The sequence below is a fragment of the Salmo salar genome, chromosome ssa09, assembly GCF_905237065.1.
Source record: "Salmo salar chromosome ssa09, Ssal_v3.1, whole genome shotgun sequence".
Taxonomy (NCBI): Eukaryota; Metazoa; Chordata; class Actinopteri; order Salmoniformes; family Salmonidae; genus Salmo; species Salmo salar.
The window spans coordinates 74,311,777-74,329,153 of record NC_059450.1 but is presented as its reverse complement, the minus strand read 5'-3'; the positions used below and the strand labels follow the sequence as shown (position 1 = coordinate 74,329,153).

The following is a 17,377-nucleotide window of genomic DNA, read 5'->3' as shown; positions in this document are numbered from 1 at the left end:
GTGCTTTTTTCGCGAATGCGCTTGTTAAATCACCCGTTTGGCGAAGTAGGCTGTGTGTCACAGGGGTCGTTGAAAGGAGACCAAGGCGCAACGTGGGTAGTGCTCATTCTTTTCCTTTAATGAATACACTTTCAACAACAAAACAACAAACGACCGAGAACAGTCCCGTCGGGTACACTAGACTAAACGGAAACAATCACCTGTCACGTTCGTCGTAAGGATGGGACCAAGGCGCAGCGGGAATGTGTATACTCATCTTCTTTATTTACGAAGAAAACCAAAACAAACACTTAAACAAAAATAAGGATGAAAAACAGGCCTGTAAGGCACACAGCTTACATACAGAACAACCTACCCACAAAATCCCATGGACAAAACACCCCTATTAAATAGGACCTTCAATTAGAGGCAACGAGAAACAGCTGCCTCCAATTGAAGGTCAAACCAATAAACTAATCATAGAAATAGACTAACATAGAACATTGCCCAACAAACCCCGAAACACACTAAACAAACACCCCCTGCCACGCCCTGACCAAACTACAATAACAAACAACCCCTTTTACTGGTCAGAATGTGACACCACCTACAAAACCCCATGAAAAACAGGCTGCCTAAGTATGGCTTCCAATCAGAGACAACGATAGACAGCTGCCTCTGATTGGAAACCATACCTGGCCACAACATAGAAAATGACAACATAGAATGAAACTCTAGACAACCCACATAGAAAACAGAAAACCCAAAACACACAGACAAAACACCCCCTGTCACGCCCTGACCAATCTACTAGGGAAAAATGACCTTATACCAGGGTCAGGACACTGTGATTCAATGATAAATTAACAGGCACCACATCGATTATATGCAACGCAGGACAAGCTAGATAAACTAGTAATATCATCAACCATGTGTAGTTAACTAGTGATTATGTTAAGATTGATTGTTTTTTTAAAGATACGTTTAATGCTAGCTAGCACCTTAACTTGGCTCCTTGCTGCACTCACATAACAGGTAGTCAGCCTGCCATGCAGTCTCCTCATGGAGTGCAATGTAATCGGCCATGATTGGTGTCCAAAAATTGCGATTACCGATTGTTATGAAAACTTGAAATCGGCCATTCCGATGAATCGGTCGACCTCTAATATAAACTCAGCAAAAAAATAAACGTCTCTTTTTCAGGACCCTGTCTTACAAAGATAACTTGTAAAAACCCAAATAACTTCACAGATCTTCATTGTAAAGGGTTTAAACACTGTTTCCCATGCGTGTTCAATGAACCATAAACAATTAATGAACATGCACCTGTGGAACGGTCGTTAAGACACTAACAGCTTACAGACGGTAGGCAATTAAGGTCCCAGTTATGAAAACTTAGGACACTAAAGAGGCCTTTCTACTGACTCTGAAAAACACCAAAAGAAAGATGCCCAGGGTCCCTGCTCATCTGCGTGAATGTGCCTTAGGCAATAAATTGCAATGTCCGTGCTGTGAGATGCCTAACACAGTGCTACAGGGAGTCCTCGCAGTTGCAGACCACGTGTAACAACACCTGCACAGGATTGGTATATCCGAACATCACACCTGCGGGACAGGTACAGGATGGCAACAACAACTGCCCGAGTTACACCAGGAACGCACAATCCCTCCATCCGTGCTCAGACAGTCCGCAATAGGCTGAGAGAGGCTGAACTGAGGCCTGTTGTAAGGCAGGTCCTCACCAGACATCACCGGCAACAACGTCACCTATGGGCACAAACCCACCATCGCTGGACCAGACAGGACTGGCAAAAGGTACTCTTCACTGACGAGTTGCAGTTTTGTCTCACCAGGGGTGATGGTCAGATTCGCAGGCAATCTCAACTCTGTGCATTACAGGGAAGACATCCTCCTTCATGTGGTACCCTTCCTGCAGGCTCATCCTGACATGACCCTCCAGCATGACAATGCCACCAGCCATACTGCTCGTTCTGTGCATGATTTCCTGCAAGACAGGAATGTCAGTGTTCTGCCATGGCCAGCGAAGAGCCCAGATCTCAATCCCATTGAGCACGTCTGGAACCTGTTGGATCGGAGGGTGAGGGCTAGGGCCACTCCCCCCAGAAATGTCTGGGAACTTGCAGGTGCCTTGGTGGAAGAGTGGGGTAACATCTCACAGCAAGAACTGGCAAATCTGGTTCAGTCCATGTGGAGGAGATGCTCTGCAGTACTTAATGCAGCTGGTGGCCACACCAGATACTGACTGTTACTTTTGATTTTGACCCCCTCTTTGTTCAGGGACACATTATTCAATTTCTGTTAGTCACATATCTGTGGAACCTGTTCAGTTTATGTCTCAGTTGTTGAATCTTATTATGTTCGTACAAATATTTACATATGTTAAGTTTGCTGAAAAAAAACGCAGTTGAGACTGAGAGGACGTTTCTTTTGTTGCTCAGTTTATATAACACAGGGCTGTAACCCAAACAAAGAGCAAGGTGTAAACCTCTAATAAATACACTGGATGAGACCCGTAATAATAATTGCACAGTAACAACAGAGCACAGGTACTTACAAGACCAACGGACATGGAACAATAATCAACAAGGACAACGGGGAACAGAGGGCACAAATGTAACATACTAATCAGGGGGAATGGGAACCAGGTGTGCGTAATGAGACAAGATAGTCCGGGTTGGTGGTAATGAATCCAGTTCAGTGATGCCTAGAAGGCCGGTGGCGTAGACCTCCGGAGCTGGTGAACGGAATGAGCAGCAGTACCGGGGGAATCCGTGACAATATGTAAACGTCAACCCTCATGGTTTGAGAGAGATCTGCTAATATGAGTGGTATTTAGTGTTAGTTTGTCCTTTACCCTCATAAAACAACACAGCTTCCAATATTACATTCCTGCTTTTCACGGGACCGTAAAAAACACACACACACACACACACACACACACACACACACACACACACACACACACACACACACACACACACACACACACATATATAGTCAGTGGGGATGGGAACATCTGTTCCAGGGATGTGAGGTGGATGTCTTTGATGTTTTACTACGCTTACCAAGGAGGGGAACCCCTCCCCCATATGTTACTGGGTTTCATTTCCATCTAAACTTGGGCTGGATTCCATTATGAAATTTGTTTTCCTTTTTCCTTTGATGACTTAGTATAGTAGACGACTAGGACAACCTACTGAAGCCTTCCTACTGTTGTCTGTTGTCATGTTTTTTTTAAAGAACATGTAGGGTCACTTCCAGAGGGAGGGGTTTAGACGAGGGGATGAGTAAAGCCGTCAACATAGAGACACAGTCACTACCATTCACATTCCAAAACATAGATTAGAAAATGTGCATGGAATTCATATCGACAAATCCAGCCTGCAATTGGCCGCTAATTAAAGTACACCCATAAACACACATTGAGCTACCGGCTGAGGCATGCTTCTCTTCCTGTTGGTATTGATTGTGCAAACAAATGATTCAACAAACATGGGATACCCCTTCCCCTGAAATATGAGCTTAGCACCTGGACTCATTCTGGTGAGGAATGAATGAATGAATTTGTGTTAGTGTAATTCGATGTTAGTGTGAATAGATGTTAGTGTGAATAGATGTTAGTGTGAATAGATGTTAGTGTTAATAGATGTTAGTGTTAATAGATGTTAGTGTTAATAGTGTTAATAGATGTTAGTGTTAATAGATGATAGTGTTAATAGATGTTAGTGTTAATAGATGTTAGTGTTAATAGTGTTAATAGATGTTAGTGTTAATAGTGTTAATAGATGTTAGTGTTAATAGTGTTAATAGATGTTAGTGTTAATAGATGATAGTGTTAATAGATGTTAGTGTTAATAGATGTTAGTGTTAATAGATGTTAGTGTTAATAGATGATAGTGTTAATAGTGTTAATAGATGTTAGTGTTAATAGATGTTAGTGTTAATAGATGTTAGTGTTAATAGATGTTAGTGTTAATAGTGTTAATAGATGATAGTGTTAATAGATTATAGTGTTAATAGTGTTAATAGATGTTAGTGTTAATAGTGTTAATAGATGTTAGTGTTAATAGTGTTAATAGATGTTAGTGTTAATAGATGTTAGTGTTAATAGATGTTAGTGTTAATAGATGATAGTGTTAATAGATGATAGTGTTAATAGTGTTAATAGATGTTAGTGTTAATATTGTTAATAGGTGATAGTGTTAATAGATGTTAGTGTTAATAGTGTTAATAGATGTTAGTGTTAATAGTGTTAATAGATGTTAGTGTTAATAGATGTTAGTGTTAATAGATGTTAGTGTTAATAGTGTTAATAGATGTTAGTGTTAATAGATTTTAGTGTTAATAGATGTTAGTGTTAATAGTGTTAATAGATGATAGTGTTAATAGATGTTAGTGTTAATAGTGTTAATAGATGTTAGAGTTAATAGTGTTAATAGATGTTAGTGTTAATAGTGTTAATAGATGTTAGTGTTAATAGTGTTAATAGATGTTAGTGTTAGGGCTAGGGGGCAGCATTTGCACGTCTGGATAAAAAAAATGTACCCGATTTAATCTGGTTACTAATCCTACCCAGTAACTAGAATATGCATATACTTATTATATATGGATAGAAAACACTCTAAAGTTTCTAAAACTGTTTGAATGGTGTCTGTGAGTATAACAGAACTCATTTGGCAGGCAAAACCCTGAGACATTTTCTGACAGGAAGTGGATACCTGATGTGTTGTATTACCTTTAAACCTATCCCATTGAAAAACACAGGGGCTGAGGAATATTTTGGCACTTCCTATTGCTTCCACTAGATGTCACCAGCCTTTACAAAGTGTTTTGAGTCTTCTGGAGGGAGATCTGACCGAACAAGAGCCATGGAACGATGATGTCCCATTAGACACCTGGCGCGCGAGTTCATGTTGGGTACCCTCGTTCCAATACGTTATAAAAGAGTATGCATTCGTCCACCTTGAATATTATTCATGTTCTGGTTAAAAAAGGCCCTAATGATTTATGCTATACAACGTTTGACATGTTTGAACGAACGTAAATATATTTTTTCCCCTCGTTCATGACGAGAAGTCCGGCTGGCTTAGATCATGTGCTAACAAGACGGAGATTTTTTGACATAAATGATGAGCTTTTTTGAACAAAACTACATTCGTTATGGACCTGTGATACCTGGAAGTGACATCTGATGAAGAGAATCAAAGGTAATGGATTATTTACATAGTATTTTCGATTTTAGATCTCCCCAACATGACGTCTAGTCTGTATCGCAACGCGTATTTTTCTGGGCGCAGTGCTCAGATTATTGCAAAGTGTGATTTCCCAGTAAGGTTATTTTTAAATCTGGCAAGTTGATTGCGTTCAAGAGATGTAAATCTATAATTCTTTAAATGACAATCTAATATTTTACCAATGTTTTCTAATTTTAATTATTTAATTTGTGACGCTGACTTGACTGCCGGTTATTGGAGGGAAACGATTTCCTCAACATCAATGCCATAGTAAAACGCTGTTTTTGGATATAAATATGAACTTGATAGAACTAAAAATGCATGCATTGTCTAACATAATGTCCTAGGAGTGTCATCTGATGGAGATTGTAAAAGGTTAGTGCATCATTTTAGCTGGTTTTATGGTTTTGGTGACCCTGTCTTTGACTTAACAAAACATTACACACAACTCTTGTAAATGTACTGTCCTAACATACTCTAAATTTATGCTTTCGCCGTAAAACCTTTTTGAAATCGTAAAACGTGGTTAGATTAAGGAGATGTTTATCTTTCAAAGGGTGTAAAATAGTTGTATGTTTGAAAAATTTGAATTTTGACATTTATTTGGATTCAAATTTGCCGCTCTTGAAATGCACCTGCTGTTGATGGAGTGCACCACGGGTGGCACGCTAGCGTCCCACCTAGCCCATAGAGGTTAATAGTGTTAATAGATGTTAGTGTTAATAGTGTTAATAGATGTTAGTGTGAATAGATGTTAGTGTGAATAGATGTTAGTGTGAATAGATGATAGTGTTAATAGATGTTAGTGTTAATAGTGTTAATAGATGTTAGTGTTAATAGATGTTAGTGTTAATAGATGATAGTGTTAATAGATGTTAGTGTTAATAGTGTTAATAGCTCTTAGTGTTAGTGTTAATAGATGTTAGTGTTAGTGTTAATAGATGTTAGTGTTAATAGTGTTAATAGATGTTAGTGTTAATAGATGTTATTGTGAATGCAAGTGTTTTGTTCTTTGTGTGTATGACTGTCTCTGTGCATGTTTCTCTCTCTCTCTCAATTCATTTCAATTAAATTCAAGATGCTTTATTGGCATGGGAAACATATGTTAACATTGCCAAAGCAAGTGAAGTAGATAATATACAAAAGTGAAATAAACAGTAAATATTACACTCATAGAAGTTCCAAAAGAATAAAGACATTACAAATGTCATATTATGTCTATATACAGTGTTGTAACGATGTGCAAATAGTTAAAGTACAAAAGGGAAAATAAATAAACATAAATATGGGTTGTATTTACAATGGTGTTTGTTCTTCACTGGTTGTCCTTTTGTCATGGCAGGTCACAGATACTGCTGCTGTGATGTCACACTGTGGTATTTCACCCAGTAGATATGGGAGTTTATCAAAATTGGATTTGTTTTCGAATTATTTGTGGGTCTGTGTAATCTGAGGGAAATATGTGTCTCTAATATGGTCATACATTTGGCAGGAGGTTAGGAAGTGCATCTCAGTTTCCACCTCATTTTGTGGGCAGTGTGCACATAGCCTGTCTTCTCTTGAGAGCCAGATCTGCCTCTCTCTCTCTCTCTCTCTCTCTCTCTCTCTCTCTCTCTCTCTCTCTCTCTCTCTCTCTCGTCCCTCTCTCTCTCTCTGTCTCTCTCTCTGTCCCTCTCTCTCTCTCTGTCCCTCTCTCTCTCTCTCTCTCTCTCTCTCTCTCTCGTCTCTCTCTCTCTCTCTCTCTCTCTCTGTCTCTCTCTCTCTGTCCCTCTCTCTCTCTCTGTCTCTCTCTCTGTCCCTCTCTCTCTCTCTCTCTCTCTCTGTCTCTCTCTCTGTCTCTCTCTCTGTCTCTCTCTCTGTCCCTCTCTCTCTCTCTGTGTGAATGGGAGAATGAGATCCCTGCTTTCCCCTCCACTTTGCTCTGTGACATCATCATAGCAACGGAAGGGATGGAAGGAGGAAATGTAGGGCAGAGTGGGGAGAGGAGGAGGAGGGCGTTCAGTGTGTCCTGCAAGCTGTTACAACAGACACATTTCTCACTCTTTCTATCTTCAAATCTCTATCTCCACTTCTCCCTTCCTCTCTAGCTCCCCCTCTCTCTCTCCATCTCTTCCTCACTTCTTGTATTCACCCAGTGCGTGCCTGTTCATTCTGCCTATCGCTGTGTGGTGGAGAGCTCCCCTGCCCCCAGCAATGCATTTCTGACTCTCAGTCAACCTCGTCTGAGAGATGGTCTTCAGATAAAGAAATCATGTCGTCTGTGTATGTTTAGTGTGAGTGCAACGCAGATGTTTGTGTGTGTGTGTGTGTGTGTGTGTGTGTGTGTGTGTGTGTGTGTGTGTGTGTGTGTGTGTGTGTGTGTGTGTGTGTGTGTGTGTGTGTGTGTGTGTGTGTGTGTGTCGAGAGGTCTGAAATCCTCCAGGAGGCTCTTTCCTCTTTCCCAGGGTAATTTGCTGTGGGATGAGTGAAGTTTAAGAGCAAGGGTAGTCTTGGTAACAATTGCTGCCATCTGTGTGAGTAGTGTGTGCGTGTACACGTGCGTGTGTGAAAGGATGGAGCAGCCTGCGGGCTTAATGCTTCATTCAACTAAATGTTGAATTATTGATTTAATACTCAGTAGAATGGGAAGGTCACTGGGTTACACTGGAACACTTCCACAGCATTATGAATGTAGAAAGAGACACTTCAGTCCATTCTCAACGTGGACATTCCAGGACAAGAGGGTACTGTTGATATATTCTGTCATTCTGTATAATAAAACATTCTCCTGTCTGCAGTCCAACCCTTAGACAACATGGCTCCCTACAAGAACCTCATTAGAACTACAAAGTCGGTTCCGTGTGGCTCACAACACCAGGGTTGTGGGTTTGATAAAATGTAAGTCGCTCTGGATAAGAGCGTCCGCTAAATGACAAAAAATGTCAAATGTAAAGAGAAGGGCAAGGAGAGAGGAGTAGCGTGGGGCGGGGCGGGACCAGGGGAGGACCGGCAGAAGGGTGGGAGGTTTGAGATAAGGATAAGGGACAGGCTAGCAGGGGTCTGAGGTTAATGTTACTCCCTCTGATAGCAGAAGAGGGCTTCGGGGAGAGGAGAGACTGAATCATTTGTGGTAGTCCCAGACAGTCCAATAATAGAGGGTTCTCCTGGCTGTAGGGTTCTCCTGGCTATAGGGTTCTCTTGGCTATAGGGTTCTCTTGGCTGTATGGTCCACTTGGCTGTAGGGCTCTCTCTTGGCTGTAGTGTTCTCTCTTACTATAGGGTTCTCTCTTGGCTGTAGGGTTCTCTCTTGGCTATAGGGTTCTCTCGGCTATAGGGTTCTCTCTTGGCTGTAGGGCTCTCTTGGCTGTAGGGTTCTCTCTTGGCTATAGGGCTCTCTCTTGGCTGTAGGGTTCTCTTGGCTGTAGTAGTGGTAGAGGGTTCTCTTGGCTGTAGTAGTAGTAGAGGGTTCTCTTGGCTGTAGTAGTAGTAGAGGGTTCTCTTGGCTGTAGTAGTAGTAGAGGGTTCTCTTGGCTGTAGTAGTGGTAGAGGGTTCTCTTGGCTGTAGTAGTAGTAGAGGGTTCTCTTGGCTGTAGTAGTAGTAGAGGGTTCTCTTGGCTGTAGTAGTGGTAATGCCACTTTAAGAACGTTTACATATCTCACATTACTTATCTCATACAGTATGTACTGTATACTGTATCCTACACTATCTATTCTATACTATCTATTGCATCTTAGCTGCTCTGTCACAGCTCATCTGTATATTTTATACTTATATATTCTCATCCCTTTACCAGATTGTGTGTATTAGGTTTTGTTGTTTAATTGTTAGATATTACCTGTTAGATACTGCTGCACTGTCAGATCTAGAAGCATAAACATTTCACTACACTCACAATAACATCTGCTAACCATGTGTATGTGACCAATAACATTTGATTTGATGTGGAGGTGTGTTTGTGTTTTGTGTGTGTGTGAGGGGGCGCGTGAGGATGGCTGGGGGATGGATGCAACACTAGGACCCCTGTCCTGAAGTTGGAGAATTTACAATTTTTCAAACACCTGAAACAGTTTTTTTCCTGCAATCTAGAGCCATAATCATAATGTTTAATTCTATGTTAAAAGATATGTTTTTCTGCATATCTAAGCATGTCTCTTGTGCTGTCTGTATCCTCCTGACTAGTGGTTCTTTTTTAACAAACTAAATAGGCTCAAATCTGGGTAAAAGATTGAAAGGAATGTGAGTCTAATTCAGTACATTTAGTAATTGCTTGCTTTTGTAAAGTCTACCAACCTTGCCAGCAGGATTGCCTGCTAAAATAGTTAGAATAAACTAGCTACTCTAACTTGATTGATAGTTTGAAATGGCTTCTTGGTATCTAGTTATGAGGTTGGGACATTGGGAACCTATCTGGCTAGCTAAAGACAACTTCATAAAATTGCTAAGTGGCTAGTAGTATTACAGAGAAACAACAAACAAATATATGTATGTATGTATGTATGTATGTATGTATGTATGTATGTATGTATGTATGTATGTATGTATGTATGTATGTATGTATGTATGTATGTATATGTATATATATATGTGTGTTTTTTAAACAGGACAAATCTGAGGGGGGCACATGGCGCGTGTGTGTGTGTGTGTGTGTGTGTGTGTGTGTGTGTGTGTGTGTGTGTGTGTGTGTGTGTGTGTGTGTGTGTGTGTGTGTGTGTGTGTGTGTGTGTGTGTGTGTTTCTACGTCTCATAATATAGTATTTTCCTCAGGCTCCACTGTGCTAGGCTATGATTTGATTTTCACACAATACTTGTTGCCTCATATCTGAGGCATTCACTTGATGTAGTAATGAAATGTAGCCTGTAACAATGAGTATGGTTACATGCACACAATAATACGATGACTGTGGATAGTCAGATTAATATAATGGTTTAAAACGTTTACATGCTTTGCAAGAACAACGATTTTCCTAATAATCCTGTTTCCATGGACACATCTGAAATCGAGCTTCCTGATGGGATTTAAATCACCAATCATAATAAACGCTCTACCACAGTGACCATGTTATTTTGGGGAAACCTATTTCATTCTGAGTTCAGACATGTGAAGTTTGTATGAGAAAACAATTTGTAAGATTCCTACTTTCAGTTTTCCAGAACTTACTTCACTCGTGCTAAAGAGGGAGGCTTGTGCTACTGGTGCTGCCACATGTGCAGATCAAATATACAGCTGGAACTCTGATTCAGCCTGTTTACATGTCCTAACAATTACAAAGATTGCTCAGAAATACATGTGTTTTAATCGGCGTGTGCTTACTTCAATTTTGACCGTACGCCGATTTAAGATAAGCAGAGTAAAGTGTTTACATGACTATTGCCATACTCGGCCTACTGCCATAATCAGTTTAAAATGGAATTATTAGTGTGCATGTAATCATACTCAGTGCTGTGACTAATCTGTTGCTCCTCTCTCACTCTCTCTCTCTCACGCTCTCGTTCTCTCGCTCTCTTTTTGCATGCCTGCAGGACAGACAGGGATCCCCAGCCAGTGATGTAGATGAGGATGATGAAGGCACATAGGGAAGGCTGTGTGGGGAGGAAGTACAGCGCTTGAGTCCACTTCCTCATCCACTCTGAGCCGTACCTTCTAATTGGGCGGACGGAGCACGATGTCATCGACCACGCACACCTCAGCCCCGCATCCCAAGAAGACGCGCGGGAAGGAGAGGACTGAGGTCATGGGCGACTTTGCGCAGACAGCCAATGAGGAGTTTCGGAACAAGCTGATGGACATCCAGATAGAACTGCAGCAGGAGAAGGGCAAGGTAGGCCCCTCCCCTCTGATGATGATAAGGAGGAAATTGATGATGTTGATAATGATATCATTATCTGTTGGTCTTTTGTGATCTACTGTTAATGATACTATGAAGAATCATTATCTCTCTTTTTCTTATTCCCTTACCTACGTCACTCTTTCTCTCCTCCTCTTCCTCCCGTTTGTCTCTCCCCTCTCCTCTATCCCACGCTCCTCCCCCTCCCCTCTCCTCTATCCCACCCTCCTTTCCCTCCCCTCTCCTCTATCCCACGCTCCTCTCCCTCCCCCCTCCCCTCTCCTCTATCCCACACTCCTCCCCCTCCCCTCTCCTCTATCCCCACCCTCCTCTCCCTCCCCTCTCCTCTATCACATGCTCCTCTCCCTCCCCTCCCCTCTATCCCACACTCCTCCCCCTCCCCTCTCCTCTTTCCCACACTCCTCTCTCTCCCCTCTCCTCTATCCCACACTCCTCTCTCTCCCCTCTCCTCTATCCCACACTTCTCTCTCTCCCCTCTCCTCTATCCCACACTCCTCTCTCTCCCCTCTCCTCTATCCCACACTCCTCTCTCTCCCCTCTCCTCTATCCCACTCCCCTACTCCTCTCTCTCCCCTCTCCTCTATCCCACACTCCTCTCTCTCCCCTCTCCTCTATCCCACCCTCCTCTCTCTCCCCTCTCCTCTATCCCACACTCCTCTCTCTCCCCTCTCCTCTATCCCACACTCCTCTCTCTCCCCTCTCCTCTATCCCACCCTCCTCTCTCTCCCCTCTCCTCTATCCCACCCTCCTCTCTCTCCCCTCTCCTCTATCCCACACTCCTCTCCCTCCCCTCTCCTCTATCCCACACTCCTCTCCCTCCCCTCTCCTCTATCCCACGCTCCTCTCCCTCCCCTCTCTATCCCACACTCCTCTCTCTCCCCTCTCCTCTATCCCACCCTCCTTTCTCTCTTCTCTCCTCTATCCCACCCTCCTCTCTCCTCTCCTCTATCCCACCCTCCCCTCTCCTCTATCCCACCCTCCTCTCTCCTCCGCTCTCCTCTGTCCCACGCTTCTCTCTCTCCCCTCTCTTCTTTCCCACACTCCTCTCTCTCCCCTCTCCTCTATCCCACGCTCCTCTCCCTCCCCTCTCCTCTATCCCACCCTCCTCTCTCCTCCCCTCTTCTCTATCCCACGCTCCTCTCTCCTCCCCTCTCCACTATCCCACCCTCCTCTCTCCGCCCCTCTCCTCTATCCCACCCTCCTCTCTCCTCCCCTCTCCTCTATCCCACCCTCCCCTCTCCTCTATCCCACGCTCCTCTCCCTCCCCTCCTCTATCCCACCCTCCTCTCCCTCCCCTCTTCTCTGTCCCACGCTCCTCTCCCTCCCCTCTCCTCTATCCCACCCTCCCCTCTCCTCTATCCCACGCTCCTCTCCCTCCCCTCTCCTCTATCCCACCCTCCTCTCCCTCCCCTCTCCTCTATCCCACCCTCCCCTCTCCTCTATCCCTCCCTCCCCTCTCCTCTATCCCACCCTCCCCTCTCCTCTATCCCACCCTCACCTCTCCTCTATCCCACGCTCCCCTCTCCTCTATCCCACCCTCCCCTCTCCTCTATCCCACCCTCCCCTCTCCTCTATCCCACCCTCCCCTCTCCTCTATCCCATGCTCTTCTCCCTCCCCTCTCCTCTTCCCCACACCTCTCTCTCCCCACTCCTCTATCCCACCCTCCTCTCCCTCCCCTCTCCTCTATCCCACGCTCCTCTCCCTCCCCTCTCCTCTATCCCACCCTCCTTTCCCTCCCCTCCTCTATCCCACGCTCCTCTCCCTCCCCTCCTCTATCCCATCCTCCTCTCCCTCCCCTCTTCTCTGTCCCACGCTCCTCTCCCTCCCCTCTCCTCTATCCCACCCTCCCCTCTCCTCTATCCCATGCTCTTCTCCCTCCCCTCTCCTCTTCCCCACACCTCTCTCTCCCCACTCCTCTATCCCACCCTCCTCTCCCTCCCCTCTTCTCTATCCCACGCTCCTGTCCTCCCCTGGGTAGGTCTCTAAGCTGCGAGAGCGTCTCCAGGAGCAGAGGCAAGCCAGGGAACTGGAACAACACAAACACACGGTGGTCCTCACCGACCTCCGCGCCAAACTGCACGAGGAGAAGCTCCGCGAGCTGGCCGCCGCCCGCGAGGCGTTGGCACGGCAACACGAGTTGGAGCTGGCGCGTACCATTAAGATCCGCGACGGGGAAGTGCACCGGCTGCAGGGGCTGGTCCACGCACTGAGGGACGGGGCTGCGGACAAGCTGAAGAGTGCCCTGCTAGGGGAGGCCCGGGAGGAGGCCAGGAGGTCCTTCGATGGGGAGAGACTCAGACTACAGCAGGAGGTAGGCTGGCCTGGGGGCTCAATTTGAATCCAACCTGCATTGTGCTATTTGCACAGTGGTTTTCTACCCCGTGGCCAATCAGAATCTTAGCCTGGTGTGGGTCAGGCTACTGTTAATTCCTTCTACCAGCTAGACTCCCCTCGCAGGTAGATGCCTTGTTTCAAGTCTGTGTTTAGTCTGGTCTTGAAAGTTGTTGTTCAGAGCATCTTCTTTGTTTCTAAAAGTCATGTGACATTACTATGTCCCCAATCATCTTAATTGCTTCAGGGGGCGTATACTTGAAGTGTATACTAGATGGGAAGTGTAACGCTATACACACTAGCTGTGTGTGTGTGTGTGTGTGTGTGTGTGTGTGTGTGTGTGTGTGTGTGTGTGTGTGTGTGTGTGTGTGTGTGTGTGTGTGTGTGTGTGTGTGTGTGTGTGTTCCCCCCAGGTCCTGAAGCAGGAGACGGCACGGAAGCAGGTTGAGGAGGCTCTGTCTAACACGCTGCAGGCAGACAAGGCCAAAGCAGCCGACCTCCGAACAGCCTACCAGCAGCACCAGGATGAGATCAACCGCATCAAGAGAGACTGTGAGAGAGACATCCGCCGGGTGGTGAGTCGACCGTAACATGGCCGCACACCACGTGCCTGTCTGCAAACCATAACCCCGACCACAAACCATAACCCCGACCACAAACCATAACCCCGACCACAAACCATAACCCCGACCACAAACCATAACCCCGACCATAACCATAACCCCGACCATAACCATAACCCCCCGACCACAAACCATAACCCCGACCACAAACCATAACCATAACCCATAACCCCGACCACAAACCATAACCCCGACCATAACCCCGACCATAACCATAACCCCGACCATAACCATAACCCCGACCACAAACCATAACCCCGACCACAAACCATAACCCCGACCACAAACCATAACCCCGACCATAACCATAACCCCGACCATAACCATAACCCCGACCATAACCATAACCCCGACCACAAACCATAACCCCGACCACTAACCATAACCCATAACCCCGACCACAAACCATAACCCCGACCATAACCATAACCCCGACCACAAACCATAACCATAACCCCGACCATAACCCCGACCATAACCATAACCCCGACCACAAACCATAACCCCGACCACAAACCATAACCCCGACCACAAACCATAACCCCGACCATAACCATAACCCCGACCACAAACCATAACCCCGACCATAACCATAACCCCGACCACAAACCATAACCCCGACCACAAACCATAACCCCGACCATAACCATAACCCCGACCACAAACCATAACCCCGACCACAAACCATAACCATAACCCCGACCACAAACCATAACCATAACCCATAACCCCGACCACAAACCATAACCCATAACCCCGACCATAACCATAACCATAACCCCGACCACAAACCATAACCCCGACCACAAACCATAACCCCGACCATAACCATAACCCCGACCACAAACCATAACCATAACCCATAACCATAACCCCGACCATAACCCCGACCACAACCATAACCCCGACCATAACCATAACCCCGACCACAAACCATAACCCCGACCACAAACCATAACCCCGACCATAACCATAACCCCGACCATAACCATAACCCCGACCATAACCATAACCCCGACCACAAACCATAACCCCGACCACTAACCATAACCCATAACCCCGACCACAAACCATAACCCCGACCACAAACCATAACCCCGACCATAACCATAACCCATAACCCCGACCACAAACCATAACCCCGACCACAAACCATAACCCCGACCACTAACCATAACCCATAACCCCGACCACAAACCATAACCCCGACCACAAACCATAACCCCGACCACTAACCATAACCCATAACCCCGACCACAAACCATAACCCCGACCACAAACCATAACCCCGACCATAACCATAACCCCGACCATAACCATAACCCCGACCACAAACCATAACCCCGACCACAAACCATAACCATAACCCCGACCACAAACCATAACCATAACCCATAACCCCGACCACAAACCATAACCCATAACCCCGACCATAACCATAACCATAACCCCGACCACAAACCATAACCCCGACCACAAACCATAACCCCGACCATAACCATAACCCCGACCACAAACCATAACCCCGACCACAAACCATAACCCCGACCACAAACCATAACCCCGACCACAAACCATAACCATAACCCATAACCCCGACCACAAACCATAACCCATAACCCCGACCATAACCATAACCATAACCCCGACCACAAACCATAACCCCGACCACAAACCATAACCCCGACCATAACCATAACCCCGACCACAAACCATAACCCCGACCACAAACCATAACCCCGACCACAAACCATAACCCATAACCCCGACCACAAACCATAACCCCGACCACAAACCATAACCATAACCCATAACCCCGACCACAAACCATAACCCCGACCACAAACCATAACCCATAACCCCGACCACAAACCATAACCCCGACCACAAACCATAACCCCGACCACAAACCATAACCATAACTCCTGATTGATCCCAACCCACATCACACAAAGTCCATGTGCGAGACTGGAGTGTCTGGTCTGGTGAGTGACCTGAAAGTTAACCAAACTTCAAACCAAATTAGGACCATAAACCATATAAATCATTAACCATAGCTAACTGAAATGGGAACCACTCTCTAACTATAGATCTCCTTCTCTCGTTCCGTTCCGCGTATGCACTTCTACTGAACTTTAACTTACTGTAGTCATCTGACGGAGAGCTTGAATTGCACTGTGTTGATCTCCAGTTGTATTTAACTGAGACCCAGATAACACAGAGACTGATTAACTACAGCACAGAAGAACAGTGGAAAAACAGGGCCATAAAGGAGATCTCTGCAGCTGCTTTACAGCCACAGCTATATTATTTCACAAGGAAACAGAAGGGGTAAAGGAAGAGAGAGGGATGAGAGAAGGGGGTGGGATGAGGACAGGTTGAGAGAAAAATGGAGGGAGTGTGAACTAAGATTAATGAATGAAATTCTCTCAACAATGTTGACGTCGTATAATTTGTTGGGGCCCTAGTCTGTGGTTGGAGAATAATGAGCTGGTTTGGAAGGAGGAGAGCAATGGGTTGGAGAATAATGAGCTGGTTTGGAAGGAGGAGAGCAATGGGTTGGAGAATAATGAGCTGGTTTGGAAGGAGGAGAGCAATGGGTTGGAGAATAATGAGCTGGTTTTGAAGGAGGAGAGCAATGGGTTGGAGAATAATGAGCTGGTTTGGAAGGAGGAGAGCAATGGGTTGGAGAATAATGAGCTGGTTTTGGAGGAGGAGAGCAATGGGTTGGAGAATAATGAGCTGGTTTGGAAGGAGGAGAGCAATGGGTTGGAGAATAATGAGCTGGTTTGGAAGGAGGAGAGCAATGGGTTGGAGAATAATGAGCTGGTTTGGAAGGAGGAGAGCAATGGGTTGGAGAATAATGAGCTGGTTTTGAAGGAGGAGAGCAATGGGTTGGAGAATAATGAGCTGGTTTGGAAGGAGGAGAGCAATGGGTTGGAGAATAATGAGCTGGTTTTGGAGGAGGAGAGCAATGGGTTGGAGAATAATGAGCTGGTTTGGAAGGAGGAGAGCAATGGGTTGGAGAATAATGAGCTGGTTTGGAAGGAGGAGAGCAATGGGTTGGAGAATAATGAGCTGGTTTGGAAGGAGGAGAGCAATGGGTTGGAGAATAATGAGCAGGTTTGGAAGGAGGAGAGCAATGGGTTGGAGAATAATGAGCTGGTTTGGAAGGAGGAGAGCAATGGGTTGGAGAATAATGAGCTGGTTTTGGAGGAGGAGAGCAATGGGTTGGAGAATAATGAGCTGGTTTGGAAGGAGGAGAGCAATGGGTTGGAGAATAATGAGCTGGTTTTGAAGGAGGAGAGCAATGGGTTGGAGAATAATGAGCTGGTTTGGAAGGAGGAGAGCAATGGGTTGGA

General features: G+C 45.4%; 1 protein-coding gene across 2 annotated transcripts in view; it reads left to right on the top strand.

Annotated features, from left to right (window-relative positions):
- Window positions 1-17,377, top strand: part of LOC106611901 (janus kinase and microtubule-interacting protein 1) — a 55,661-nt gene that overhangs the window by 10,550 nt on the left and 27,734 nt on the right. For both annotated transcript variants that reach the window (XM_014212557.2, XM_014212556.2), the window contains exons 2-4: window positions 10,735-11,033; window positions 13,040-13,372; window positions 13,806-13,967. In XM_014212557.2, the coding sequence (XP_014068032.1) occupies window positions 10,878-11,033; window positions 13,040-13,372; window positions 13,806-13,967 (651 nt within the window). In that variant the 5' untranslated portion in view covers window positions 10,735-10,877. The remainder of the gene's footprint in view (window positions 1-10,734; window positions 11,034-13,039; window positions 13,373-13,805; window positions 13,968-17,377) is intronic.